This window comes from Trachypithecus francoisi, unplaced genomic scaffold, assembly GCF_009764315.1.
Source record: "Trachypithecus francoisi isolate TF-2019V2 unplaced genomic scaffold, Tfra_2.0 Lachesis_group2, whole genome shotgun sequence".
NCBI classification, from domain to species: Eukaryota; Metazoa; Chordata; class Mammalia; order Primates; family Cercopithecidae; genus Trachypithecus; species Trachypithecus francoisi.
Genome location: NW_022681465.1, coordinates 131,560,838 through 131,574,309, shown reverse-complemented (window position 1 = coordinate 131,574,309; position 13,472 = coordinate 131,560,838). Strand labels below are relative to the sequence as shown.

General features: G+C 44.3%; 2 protein-coding genes across 6 annotated transcripts in view; one reads left to right on the top strand and one right to left on the bottom strand.

Annotated features, from left to right (window-relative positions):
• The window catches only part of TTC1 (tetratricopeptide repeat domain 1), a 57,757-nt gene extending 46,236 nt beyond the window's left edge, over nt 1-11,521 (top strand). For all 3 annotated transcript variants that reach the window (XM_033180419.1, XM_033180420.1, XM_033180421.1), the window contains exon 8: nt 10,909-11,521. In XM_033180419.1, the coding sequence (XP_033036310.1) occupies nt 10,909-11,042 (134 nt within the window). In that variant the 3' untranslated portion in view covers nt 11,043-11,521. The remainder of the gene's footprint in view (nt 1-10,908) is intronic.
• Nucleotides 7,355-13,472, bottom strand: part of PWWP2A (PWWP domain containing 2A) — a 67,356-nt gene continuing 61,238 nt past the window's right edge. For 2 of the 3 annotated variants that reach the window (XM_033180402.1, XM_033180413.1), the window contains exon 3: nt 7,355-9,643. Coding sequence is in view for 1 of the 3 variants with exons in the window: in XM_033180413.1 (XP_033036304.1) it covers nt 9,591-9,643 (53 nt within the window). In the remaining 2 variants the exon portion in view is untranslated. The remainder of the gene's footprint in view (nt 9,644-13,472) is intronic. The other variant, XR_004429957.1, reaches the window with a different exon arrangement.

Sequence of the window (13,472 nt, the reverse complement as noted above, 5' to 3'; positions counted from 1 at the left end):
ATGAGATGGAAATAGAAACCCTGCACATAGCATCCCAGGAGGCTCAGAGCATTTTTGAGCAACTAGTCATTGATGCTTTATTTGCTTTTTCTCTGATGTAATGATTTCACAGTTTTCTTAAATAGCTGGATAAACAAGTTGGCTGGGTACAGTAGCTCATGCCTGTAATCCCAACATTTTGGGAGGCCAAGGTGGGAGGATTGCTTGAGCCCAGCAGTTTGAGACCAGCCTGGGCAACATGGCGAGACCGTCATCTCTGCAAAAACTTTAAAAATTAGCCAGGCGTGGTAGCGCAAGACTGTGGTCCCAGCTTCTTGGGAGGCTGAGGTGGATCGCCTTAGTCCAGGAGGTCAAGTCTGCAGTGTTATGATGGTACCACCCTGGGCAACAGAGCCAAAACCCTTTCTCAAAACCAAAAAAAGAAAAGAAAAATCTCATGTGAAACCATAATATAGAAAAAAAAAAAAAAAAGTAGTGTTTTATATAAATTCAAATGTACGGTATAGCATTTATAATCAGAATAATCAGGTTAGTTTGAGGAACATAAAGATCTGAAGTCAGGTTTCATATGGCAGACACAGCCTTTATGAGTATATCTAAGCCTTTATGCGTATATTTCATTGTTTCAATTTTACAGTATTAAATTTTTTTGCTCACATAGGTAAATAGTTTAAAAAAAAAAAAAAAAAAACATTTAAAAGTAAAACTGACGAGACACTTTCAGCAACCCTGAAGCTCCTCTGCTCAACTGTAAGATTCTTAGGACAAACGCCCCATGTTACTGCTCTGCCCTCAGGAGTCCCTTGAGAAGTGTGGCTGTGTCACCTTATGGGAGGAGTGCCTTCCTGGGGGTTAGTTCTTTGCACATGAGTCATTCTTTTTGGCAGCCATGCTGGGAGGGCAAGAGATTTATATTGGGATGATGCCACAGGTCTCCAAACAAACTTTGATTCCAAATAGAAAAGAATATAGGGTAAAGACATCCGTCATCATTTGCAAGTTATTTTATTCTGTTTGCTGGCCCAGCCAAGAAGTCTTTCAAGCAAGTGAAATTGTCAATAAAATCTGTATGTACATATTTTTGGTTCTTCCTTGATCTGTCATCTCAGTTTATTGAACTATGAGGTAGCAGATAGAGTCATCTACTTTCTCCAAAAAGTAACATAGACTGCGTGGGCTACTTTTCACATTGTCTAACGGGGAAGCTCTACCCAGGCAGCTTTATCCCTCTAATCACTAGAGATGGGTGTTTACAATTCATTTTTTGATACACGCCCTCTCATCAACATTCTAATCACCAGTTGCAAAGCAAGTTAACCTTTTGGGGCTGCAGCTCAAATATGGTGCCCAGAACATCAGTACCTGAGGACCTGCCAAAAATGCATGATATCAGGCCCTACCCCAGACCTACTGAATCAGAGATTTAGGATGGAACTCAGCAATCTAGTTTTAACCCCTCAAGTGTTTCTGATACACACTCAACTTTAATGACCCTGATGAGTTGAGAGACAGAGTGTAGAGGCAGCTTAGGTGAGGAGTTAAAGGCTAAAGGAGGGCATGGCTAAGGGGGCATTCAGCTCTGCTCCAAGAGACACCTCCTGAGCAAAAGCAGCCATGGCACTGAGTTTTATCTTTTCTTCTTTGTTTTGTATCTACAGCAGAGAAAAACTAGAAAGCAGACATTTCAGAATGTGTGGTCTTCCAATTCACTAGACTTCAGATTTCAGCTCTCTATTTGGACAAGTTGCCACTAGAGGAATAGAGTCAGTTACATTACCACTTACTGGGTGTGCGGGGGATACCAAGCTTCCCTTGCCCCAGGTCCTGGGTAGGGAGTAGGTCCCAGAACACAAGTATGGCTTGTGTTCTGACCATTCCATGAGATGCTACTCTTCCTACCTTAACCAAGAGCTGCCAGGTGCCTATCCCCACCTTGACCTAGAGCAGCTATTTGAAACTTACCTACTTCCCTCAAAGAAACCATAGACACAAAGACAGGGCATTGCCCCAGTAATCCACCTTCCTTTCACCAGCACCTGCTGCTGCCCCTGCCCTGGCCACTCTGGCACACATGTGGGCCTTGTTCGTATCCAACCCAGGTTTTCCACTCATACTTTCACTTTCTAGGAACATATTCCTGGTCTCCTGATTCCTAAAGTCACTCAGTTGTTCACTCCTGGCCACTAGCAATCTGATGAGGGCACATTGTGAACTGAATTAAAAGAATACCATCTGGATCTTGGCATGGTGGCTCATGCCTATAATCCTAGCACATTGGGAGACCTATGTAAGAAGATCCCTTGAGCTTGGGAGGTCAAGACCAGCCTAGGCAGCATATAGCAAGACCCTGTCTCTACAAAAATAAAAATAAAAAATTAGCCTGGCGTGTAGCATGTGCCTGTAGTCTCACACTTAGGAGGCTAAGTTGGGAGGATTCCTTGAGCCCAGGCGGTCAAAGCAGCAGTGAGCTGTGATGGCACCACTGCATGCCAGTCTGGGCAACCAAGTGAAACCCTGTCTCAAAAGAAAAATATATATATATCATCTTGTATGAGTGCCACATTCAAGAGCTACATGCGGAGATAGAATTAACATGTCATTGCCAAGTTCAGCATATTCTGGCTATACCTGGACATCGTGTACTTTTCTGCTTTGCAAGTAGTAGAAGGTCCTAGAATCAGCTCCCTCACTGAGGCTCACAAGAAAGACTAACTTGTTACCACCCCTCTTAAAGCTGCTGAAGCCACACATGTAGGTACAGAAACCCAGAGTCTGTTTCCCCCCGCCCCCCCACATTTCTCACACGTCTCACACTATTCTACCTGATATCTCTCATTACAGACTGTACACCTGCAGGATTTTGCACTCTGGCCACGTTCTACAAGAAACCAATTCCTTGTTGTGGTTGGTTGTTCCCTTAGTAGAGAATGTCAGATTTTCAGTGCTTTGCTTTTGTCTTCATTTCCTAATTGCTATCCTGAAGCTTCTTAGGAGAATAGTTCCCACTCCTTTGCAAATCCGTGGTAAGGCTTCTTTCAGCCCTCGAATTTACCCAAGGTCTAATACAGGCGTACCTCAGAGATGTTGCAGGTTCAGTTCCAGACCAGCACAATAAAGCAAATCACAAGAATGTTTTGATTTCCCAGTGCATACAGAAGTCACTATAGTATTATATAAACGTGACCTCTGTATGCACCGGGAAATCAAAAAGTTGCTTAAAAAATGATGATGAGCTCAGCCTTCAGGGAGTTGTAATCGTTTTGCTGCTGGAGAGCCTTGCCTCCACGTGGATGGCTGCTGACTGATCAAGGTGGTAGTTGCTAAACACTGGAGTGTCTGTGGCAGTATCTTTAAATAAGATAGCAAGGAAGTTTGCCACATCAGTTGATTCTTCCTTTCATGAAAGATTTCTCAGTAGCACGCAGTGCTGTTTGATAGCATTTTACCCACAGTAGTTCTTCCAGTATCGGACTCAGTCCTCTCAAACCCTGCTGCTGCTTTATCAGCTAAGGTTATGTCATATTTGGGGGTTTTTTGTTTTGTTTTGTTTTGTTTTGTGACACAGAGCCTCGTTCTGTCGCCAGGGTGGAGTGCAGTGGCACAATCTTGGCTCACTGCAACCTCTGCCTCCTGAGTTCAAACAATTCTTCTGCCTCGACCTCCCAAGTAGCTGGGATTACAGGCACATGCCACCACGCCTGGCTAATTTTCCTATTTTTGTAGAGATGGGTTTTCACCAGGTTGGCCAGGCTGGTCTCCAACTCCTGACCTCAAGTGATCTGCCTGCCTCAGCCTCTCAAAGTACTGGGATTATAGGAGTGAGCCACTGTGCCCGGCCAGTTTATGTAATATTATAAATCCTTTGTTGTCACTTCAACAATGTTCACAACATCTTCACCAGGAGTAGATTCCATCTCAGGAAACCACTTTTTTTGCTCATCCACAGCAAGCAAATCCTCATTCATTTAAGTTTTATCATGAAATTGTAGCAATTCAGTCACATCTTTAAGCTCCATTCAAATTCTAATTATCTTGTTATTCTCACCACATCTGTAGCAACTTCCTCCACTGAAGTCTTCACCCCCTCAAAGTCATCTATGAGGGTTGAAATCAGCTTCTTTCAAACTCCCGTTAATGTTGGTATTTTGACCATCTCAGCAGCCGTAGCCATATGAAGCGTATTTCTTTTTCTTTCTTTTTTTTTTTTTTTTTGAGACGGAGTCTCGCTCTGTCACCCAGGCTGGAGTGCAGTGGTGTGATCTCGGCTCACTGCAAGCTCCGCCTTCTGGGTTCACGCCATTCTCCTGCCTTGGCCTCCCGAATAGCTGGGACTATAGGCGCCTGCCACCAAGCCCAGCTAATTTTTTGTGTTTTTTAGTAGAGACGGGGTTTCACCGTGTTAGCCAGGATGGTCTCGATCTCCTGACCTCGTGATCCACCTGCCTCGGCCTCCCAAAATGCTGGGATTACAGGCATGAGCCACTGAACCCGGCCAATGAAGTGTATTTCTTAAATAATATTATTTTCTGAACAGTAGGTCTCAACAATGGGCTTAAAGTGCTTAGTAAATTATTCTCTAAATAGATGTGCTGTCATCCAGGCTATGTTGTTCCATTTCTAGAGCACAGGCAGAGTAGATTAGCATCATTCTTAAGGGCCCTGAGATTTTTGGAATGGTAAATGAGCACTGGCCTCAACTTAAAGTCACCAGCTGCATTAGCCCCTAACAAGAGAGTCAGCCTGTCCTTTGCAGCCAGGCATTGAATTATTCTCTCCTGTTGCTATGAAAGTCCTATCTGGCATCTTCTTTCAATATAGTGCTCTTTCATCTACACTAAAAACATGTTTAGTGTAGCCACCTTCATCAGTGATCTTAGCTAGATCTTCTGGATAACTTTTTGCAGCTTCTATATCAGCCTTTGCTGCTCCACCTTTCTCTTTTATGTTATGGAGACGGCTTCTTTCCTTAAAGCAGCTTCCTCACTTAACCTTGGTAGGACTGAAGAAAGTTAGGGCCTTGCTGTGGCAGTCCAAGGCTCTGGCTTAAGGGAATGTTGTGGCTGGTTTGATCTTCTATCCAAACACCTAGGACTTTCTCCATATAAGCAATAAGGCTGTTTTGCTTTCTTATTCCTGTGTTCACTGAATTAATTTTGTTAAAGTCTGGCTCTTCCTTTTACTTGAACACTTAAAGGTCATTACAGGATTATTAATTGACCTAATTTCAATATTGTTGTGGCTTAGGGAAGAGGGAAGCCTGAGGAGAGGGAGAGATACAAGGGAATGCCTGGTCAGAGGAGCAGTCAGAACATACGCCGCACTTATTAGTTCAGTTAGCTGTCTTATGCAGGTGCAGTTCGTGGCACCCCAAAACAATTACAATAGTAACCTCACAGATCATCGATTACAAATCACCATAACAGACGTAAGAATATGAAAAGGTTTGAAATATTATGAGAATTACCAAAATATGAAACAGAGACACGAAATGAGTACGTGCTATTGGGAAAATTGTGCTGACAAACTTGCTTGATGCAGGATTACCACGTCTTCAGTTTGTGAAAAAAAACAATAACTGTAAAGCACAAAAAAGCACAGCACAACAAAATGAAGTCTGCCTGTATAAGAATTTGAATTGGGCGTGAATTTTATCCTTTCTACCATGGGCTCTCTTGATTTGCCTTTTGCTTAGAGAAAAGCTAGAGTTAGCGGCATGCCTTAGTTTCCTGCCTCACAGGAGGAAATGTGGTATTAGGATTCAGTTGTATGCAATTTGTTTCATCTAAACAGAGAAGAAAATCCCAAAGTAGCTGTTCCATCGAATCCACGCCCGAGTGATCTTAAGGAGATGAAAACACAGCGTTCCTGGTTTTGCTCAGGATAAACTGCCTGGTACATAGTCAGTATCGCCAAAGAGAAATTATGCATAACAAATCAGTTGGGTTATTGTGATATGCTACTTGGCAGAGAAATTAATATTTATCAACTGAATCCAGTGGCAAACACTCTGATTCCTGTTTCTAAACATTCTGGTCTAAGCACGAGTAGTTTTGTACTCTTCTCTTTGCCATGGGATCTAGTCTGATAGACGAGATCCTAATAGTTAGGGACATGTGGACACATTCAGGCTAAGTGATGGTGCCACCTGTGCTATAGGTGGAAACAAGGAAACCTCATTGATTAGTGTCCAGATAAGGAAGACAGAATTTGACAACCAGTGGAAAGTGTGGCAGATAGGCTAGTTTGGCAGATGATCCTGTTTGGATACAAGGAAGCTGCTTTAGCTTCTGAGCACCTAACCTGACTCTAAACAGCAGGCAGAAAAATGTGTGAGTGTGCATATATTTAGGAGCCTGAGCTCTACTGAAGGCTGTTCCTTCTCTGTCATTGGCACAAACAGCAAAAAGTAAATTTTTCAGTCACTTAAAACTTGTTGATTCTACCATACTGTTTTGCCCTGTTCTTTGTGTTCCACTGACCACACTCTGGCTTCAGAGCCCATCTACCCAAGCACTGTAGAAATTTTAATGTTTGTTCAGTGAATAAATGGCCTCTTTCCCATAATGTGGGACTAACTTTCTGTCAGAACCACCCCCAGGGTCTCCCCTTCTGGTTCATTCTTCATTTTGCCACAGGATTACTAACCCTGAACACTTAGTTCTCAAGCCATCAGTGGCTTCCTGTGGCATGGGACTGTAGGCTGATGGGCCTGGCTCAGGAGAGCCTGGCAGGAGGCACCTGCCTGCCCCGCTTCAGCCCCATTGGACACACAGCTCGCCTACCTACCTCTGTGCATTGGCACACACTGTTTGGGCTTGCACTGACACCACCTCTCTCTCATATGATTGCAGTCCTATGGCCTTTGGTGCCTGGTTCAAGTGCAAACTCTTAGACAAAGATAAACCAAATCTGCCGGGCGCGGTGGCTCAAGCCTGTAATCCCAGCACTTTGGGAGGCCGAGACGGGCGGATCACGAGGTCAGGAGATCGAGACTATCCTGGCTAACACGGTGAAACCCCGTCTCTACTAAAAAATACAAAAAAAAACAAGCCGGGCGCAGTGACGGGCGCCTGTAGTCCCAGCAACTCGGGAGGCTGAGGCAGGAGAATGGCTTAAACCCAGGAGGCGGAGCTTGCAGTGAGCTGAGATCCGGCCACAGCATTCCAGCCTGGGCGGCAGAGCGAGACTCCGTCTCAAAAAAAAAAAAAAAAAAAAAAAAAACCAAATCTTCTCTTTCCTCCACCCCTTCCTCGCTTCCTGCCCCAGCCAAAGGAATGTTCCCCTTCCTGATTCTCTTGGCATTTTATAACTCAGCTACATACGAATTTGGTTTTGCATGTATGTCTTTTCTTCCTTGTCAAATTCTAAACCTGTTTTGGTGTATAGACCATGTCATGTATCTTTGCATCTCTACTACACACAGCAAGGTGCCACACACGTAATGAGTACATGTTGGTTGAATTAATCTATATCAGGTGACCTTAGGTCTTCTCTAATGCAGAGACTATTTGTGTATCTTTTATTACATACCTGCTACCTGCCAGGTATTATATATATGTAGTCTTGTTTAGAAAGCAGAATTTTGCATTTTCTTTTCTTTTTTTTTTTTCCTGTAAGTGATGGTTGGTGAAATTAATGTGGAATGGTATAAAGGCAGAGATACTGGAATTGAAGGAAAAAGAATAATTATCTATGTGTTAGTCTGGATCATCCAAGAAACAGATGCCAAGATAGGATTAAAAGTACAAGAGATTTATTGGGGGAAACACCTGCAAGGGAAAATGGGGCTGGGAGCTGGAGGATGTTGGCAGAGCTGGCAGACTCCTGTGGAGGACGAGGAGCGGGAGAGGGGGAAAGTTTTCCACAGGACTGTGGTGTTGAGAAAGTTTCAACAAAGCCATTGGGGAGCCAGCGCTACCCCTCAGACGAGTCCCTGGCCTACCCCTCACATGCTCAGGCGCTGGCTGGAAGCCGCAGGTGGGAAGGGTGGCCTCTGCATGAATGTGCTGATGGATTTTAGAGTGCAGCCACTGTGTCCCCTGCATTTGGAGAAGTACATCTTCATGACTGCCACACCGTAGAATCATACAAACTAAAAGTTCAAAGGTGACTTGTGGCAGACAGGCCCTTTAGCCAGTTAGGCAGTGAGGGCCTGGGAAAGATAATTCTTCCTCTCTTCGGCAGTTTGAATATTCGCAGTCTTAGCTTGGAATGGGCTTTCTGCACTAGAAGGAAACCTCCTTTAGTGCAGACCAGCCTAAAGCCAAGCCACTGCTGCCTGAGGACGCTGCCATCCCTGGAGCACGGTGACATGCCATCGCCCGGGACCGATTCCCATCCCCCAGAGCACTGCGGTGTGTGGCCTCTTCTGAAAAGGCTTCCTCGTGCTCCTGCAAGGTCAGAAAGCACCTCTGGGCACACCTCAGTCTTTTGGGTCTGCCTCCCCACTAGACTGTGATCACTGTGCATGGAAGCTACTTTTATTCTTGACATCCCAGTGGCTCACATAATAGATGCCAAGTAAAATCTCCAGTTTGTACTTTAAATTGTTTTTCTGGCACTGGAGATGAGCTTGCAATGATCCCTCCATCCACGTAGTGGCCCTGGGCTCAGTGGACCATCCAGAGTAGGCCTGGACCAGAGGCTTCTCCACCATGGAACTGCCCCTCCTCGGGAGTCTGATGTGAGTGGCTCCTGAGACTCATTCTCACTTCACTCACTCCATATCACAAAAGCCAAGGATTTCCCAGTACCAACATTTTATTGGGCTGCTTTTGATGGGTTTTTTCCCCCTCCCTGTCCTCTTTTTCCAACCCCAGGACAAACTGCCAGCGTTCCTGGTTGGTGTTGCTAACTCGGGTTGCCCTGAGGCTGCCCTGTCTTACTCTTGCTTGTTGCGAGCCCCTGGCTATACACACATGTGCCCGAGGCTGTGCCGCTCCTGTGCGCAGGCACCCGGGGTTTGTGCCGGTGGTTTCCTGACACAAGCAGCAGCACTGAACGCATGTGTCCCAGGTTTAGGTTTTGGAGGCCTGCCTGGAGAACGGCCATCCCAGGTTCTGGGAGCTTTCTCCATTTACTGTTTCATCCAAAGATGGGTTGGCCTTTCTCTGGACATGGTGAGCTTCCTTGGGCTAGTTCTTAAGCCTGAGACTAAAAGTTCTTACCATGAGTTATTAGGGAGGCCTGGAAAATGTAAAGGCCATGCGTCTTTTTTGCTCTGTTACCCAGGCTGGAGTGCAATGGCATGATCATGGCTCACTGCAACCCTGAACTCCTTGGGCTCAAGCAGTCCTCCTACTTCAGCCTCTGCATAGTTGTGACAACAGGCGTGTCCCCCACATCTAGCTAATTTTTAAATTTTTGTAGATACAGGGTCTCCCTGTGTTGCTCAGGCTGGTCTCAAACCCCTAGACTCATGTGATCCTCCTGCCTCAGCCTCCCAAAGTGCTGGGATTACTGGTGTGAGCCACTGTACCCAGCCAAGGCCATGCATCTTTAAGTGCTTTACCTGGGCTTTATTCTAAGATGGGAGGTCTCAGAGTGAGAAAAGCTGCTAGGAAGTGGGAAGGAGCCTGTGCCTCTGGTGATTAGGGATTTCTCTTTTCGTCTACCCCCATTCTCACCTCCACTGGAAGCAGACCTGCAAGAAAAATTAAAGCAGTTTAGAAAGGGTTGAAACTGTTTATTCACCCATCCCCACCAAAATTTTCTGGAACATTCCTAGTTTCAAATGTTCCTTATATCTTAAAACAGCATAAGAACTGTTAGTTTTCTTTTTTTTTTTCTTAATTGTAGAGATGAGAGTCTCACCATGTTGCTTGGGCTGGTCTAGAACTACTAGGCTCAAACCATCCTCTTGCCTCAGCTTCCCAAAGTGCTGGGATTGCAGGCATGAGTCACCACGCTTGGCAGGAACCGTCGGCTATATACCGTGACTTTTTTTTTTTTTTTTTTTTTTGAGACGGAGTCTCACTCTATCGCTCAGGTTGGAGTGCAGTGGTGCAATCTCAGCTCACTGCAACCTCTGCTTCCTGGGTGCAAACGATTGTCCTGCCTCAGCCTCCCTAGTAGCTAGGACTACAGGCACATGCCACCACCCTCAGCTGATTTTTGTATTTTTAGTAGAGATAGGGTTTCACCATGTTGGCCAGGCTGGTCTCGAACTCCTGACCTCAAGTGATCAAACCACCTCGACCTCCCAAAGTGCTGGGATTACAGGTGTTAGCCACCACGCCTGGCTTATATATCTCATTCAAGTCATGTGTAAATAAAGCCTGAAACTTGGGAAGAGGAGCGTGGACTATTGAGGTGTTATTGAGGTTGCTGTGCAAATGAACAAGATCCCATTTCTAAGAAATGGCTAGTCTAGTATAGAAGCTAAGGATTTGCTTAGGAAAGCAGGAAGCTCTTGAATATGAATCCAAGCTCAGTGGAAATGGACTGAGTTGAATTAAATTTAGCAGGTGGCTGCTGCCGTTCTAGAGAAAAGAGACTTGGAGGGACCTCTGCCCTCACTACCAGGCAGACCTGGCTTGGCAGGGTGCCTTGAGCCTCACTGGAACAGCAGTTGGTTTTCCCAGAACTCACCCCAGAGGCCTGTGTCCTTTGATGGTACTGGCCAGTTAGGACAGGAGGCTTTGATCTCCCAGAGGGAGCCAGCAGGACTCCACTCTCATCTATGAAGCACAGGCTTGGGGTGGATGGCACTGAAGTGACTGCACTGCTGAGTGGGGAATAGGGGCTGGGAACTCTCCTGGAAGCTTTCATCATATTAAAAGTAGGCATTTCTTTAACTGCAAAGAGGTACTTTTATATTTTGTACTCAGTGGTAAGGCAAGATTAATTGGTGCCTTCCTGCTTCTGTTCATTCCTGTATTCATTTGAGTTTTTGCTTTTACATTACAGGTAAATTAAAAGATCTTGGGAACTTGGTTCTCCGACCTTTTGGGCTCTCCACGGAAAATTTCCAGATCAAACAGGATTCCTCTACTGGCTCGTACTCCATCAATTTCGTTCAAAATCCAAATAATAACAGATAACAAAGATAACAATAGCTTTACAAGCTGACTTGGAATTGTGTGCTGCTTGCTGTTAGCAAGGGGAAAGGCCCTGCCAATGTTTAACTTTTAAAAGCATCTTATCTAAAAGAAAGGCTATCCAGTAGAGCCTAGTGCTCCCTTTTCCCTCTTTTATGATCAGGGTGAAATGTACTTCCTGATGTAATGAACCTAATTTGATTTCCATTTTAAGGTGGTATCTGTGCAGCTGGTGTCCCGGTTCTGGCTGTCCTATGTCCAGGAAGAAGCCCATTTGTCGAGGCTGACCTTCCTGATCCACACAGACACATAGCCCAGCCAAAGCCTCTCCTGAACCAAACAGACCTGTTGGTTGGGAGACTGCCCAGACATGACTGATGACGGGTTCCCGCCTGCCTGTCCCCTCCCTGATCACACAGCTAACGAGGCTGCCTCCAGCATTTCCTGGTTTCCTCTGTGGTAATAAAAGCTTTCTGTGCTTAGGTCTGGGTTGGGTTGTGAATTTTGTCACGTAATGACAACTAAGGCAGAAGCCTTCTCTGGCTTTGGGAGCAGTGTTGGTTTCAAGCAGGGTTACTGATAACAGATTCCACAAATCTGCCCAAAGTTTTTGGTGCCTTGTAGATTTATCTTGAAGAGTTGACCATTCTACCATGTACTAGAATTCAGAAAGTCCACCTTACAAGCTGTCTTGGGCCCCACCAGGTTTGTGTAGATAATTATAAATCTGTTTTTGACCAAATGTTAATATTTTTAACTTAAAATAGCTTCATCAAGGAATGGTAGTACATGAATCCCAGAACAAAACCATATTCTTTTCAACTACATGAACCCAGAGGTGTCAAATTTTTTTTGTATTTTTTTTAGAATATTTTTAGAATATTTTGTAAATTTTTTTAGAATTTTTTCTACTCATCAGTTGATGCTAGTGAAAAGCTTGCAGTTGCTCTGGTTTGAGTGTCAAAAGCATTGCCATGCAAGTTTCATCTTGGAAGTAAATTACACATATAATTCTTTAAGTGACGTGCAGTAGTTAGTCATACTCCCAGTGTTAAGGACTATGTGATTCTTCTGATCTGTTCCTAAAAGCTTTTGATCTTTTTTTTCCTTTTGGTCAAAGTGAACCTCAGAAGAAACTATGTTAAATCTGGCATCCAGTTTTCCCAAAAATGTGTGCGTGAAAAATCATACAAGTTGTATGAATACCGTGCGGAATGCTGGATGGTCTGGTAGTGAGTGTTGAGTATTTCCTGTGCAGCCAGCATTATGCTAGACAGTGGTTCTCAATCTTTTTTTTCTTTTTTGAGATGGGGTCTTGCCCTGTCACCCAGGTTGGAATGCAGTGGCGTGATCTTGGCTCACAGCAACCTCTGCCTCCCAGGCTCAAGCAATTCTCCTGCCTCAGCCTCCAGAGTACCTGGGATTACAGGCATGTACCAACACACCTGGCTAATTTTTTGTATTTTTAGTAGAGACAAGAGTTTCACCATGTTAGCCAAGCTGGTCTTGAACTCCTGGCCTCAAGGTGATCCACCCACTTCGGCCTCCCAAAGCATTAGGATTACAGGTGTGAGCCACCATGCCCAAACTTTTATTTCAGGAGCCCTTCATAGTCTGCAAAAAAAATTTTAAGAGCATTTCCACTTACATGCATTGTATCAATATTTAGTATATTAAAAATTAAGATAGAAAATTTTAAAGTATTTAATCCCTTTAAAAAATAACATGTTTCATGTTACTATAAATAATTTTATGTTGGGTCAGGAACGATGGATGGTTTATGCCTGTAATCACAGCACTTTAGGAGGCCAATGTGGGAGTATTGCTTGAGACCAGAGTTCCAGACCAGGCTGAGCAACATAGCAAGGTTCCGTCTCTACAAAAAAAAGTTTAAAAAAAAAAAATTAGCTGGGCATAGTGGCTTCATGCTACTTGGGAGGCTGAGGCAGGAGAATTGATTGCTTGAGCCCAGGAGTTCAGGACTGCAGTGAGCTATGATCCCACTGCTGTACTTCATCCTGGGTGACACAGACCAGACCTTGTCTCTAAAAAAAAAAAATTAATGAATTTTTTTATATTTTTATGAAAAAATCTTCCAACTCAAAGACACATTTTAGTGAGAAGAGTGACATTTTTGCAAATCTCTTTAATGCATGACTTGATAGAAAACAGCAAGAGTCTCACATCTCCTATATTCAGTTTGTCATGAGATCACAGTGCAGTTATTGACAGGATGACAGTGAAAAAAGTAGACCCTTTAATTTTGTATTATGAAAATAGTTTTGGCCAGATAGACACCTTGAAAGGGTCTCCAGAATGCCTACAGAGCCTGGGACTACATTTTGAGAACTACTGTCAGATTGTGCCTTGAGCTCAATGGCTTAGACTTAGCAAAATCAGAGCTGAGATTCCTGAAGGACTATCAGTGTCTCC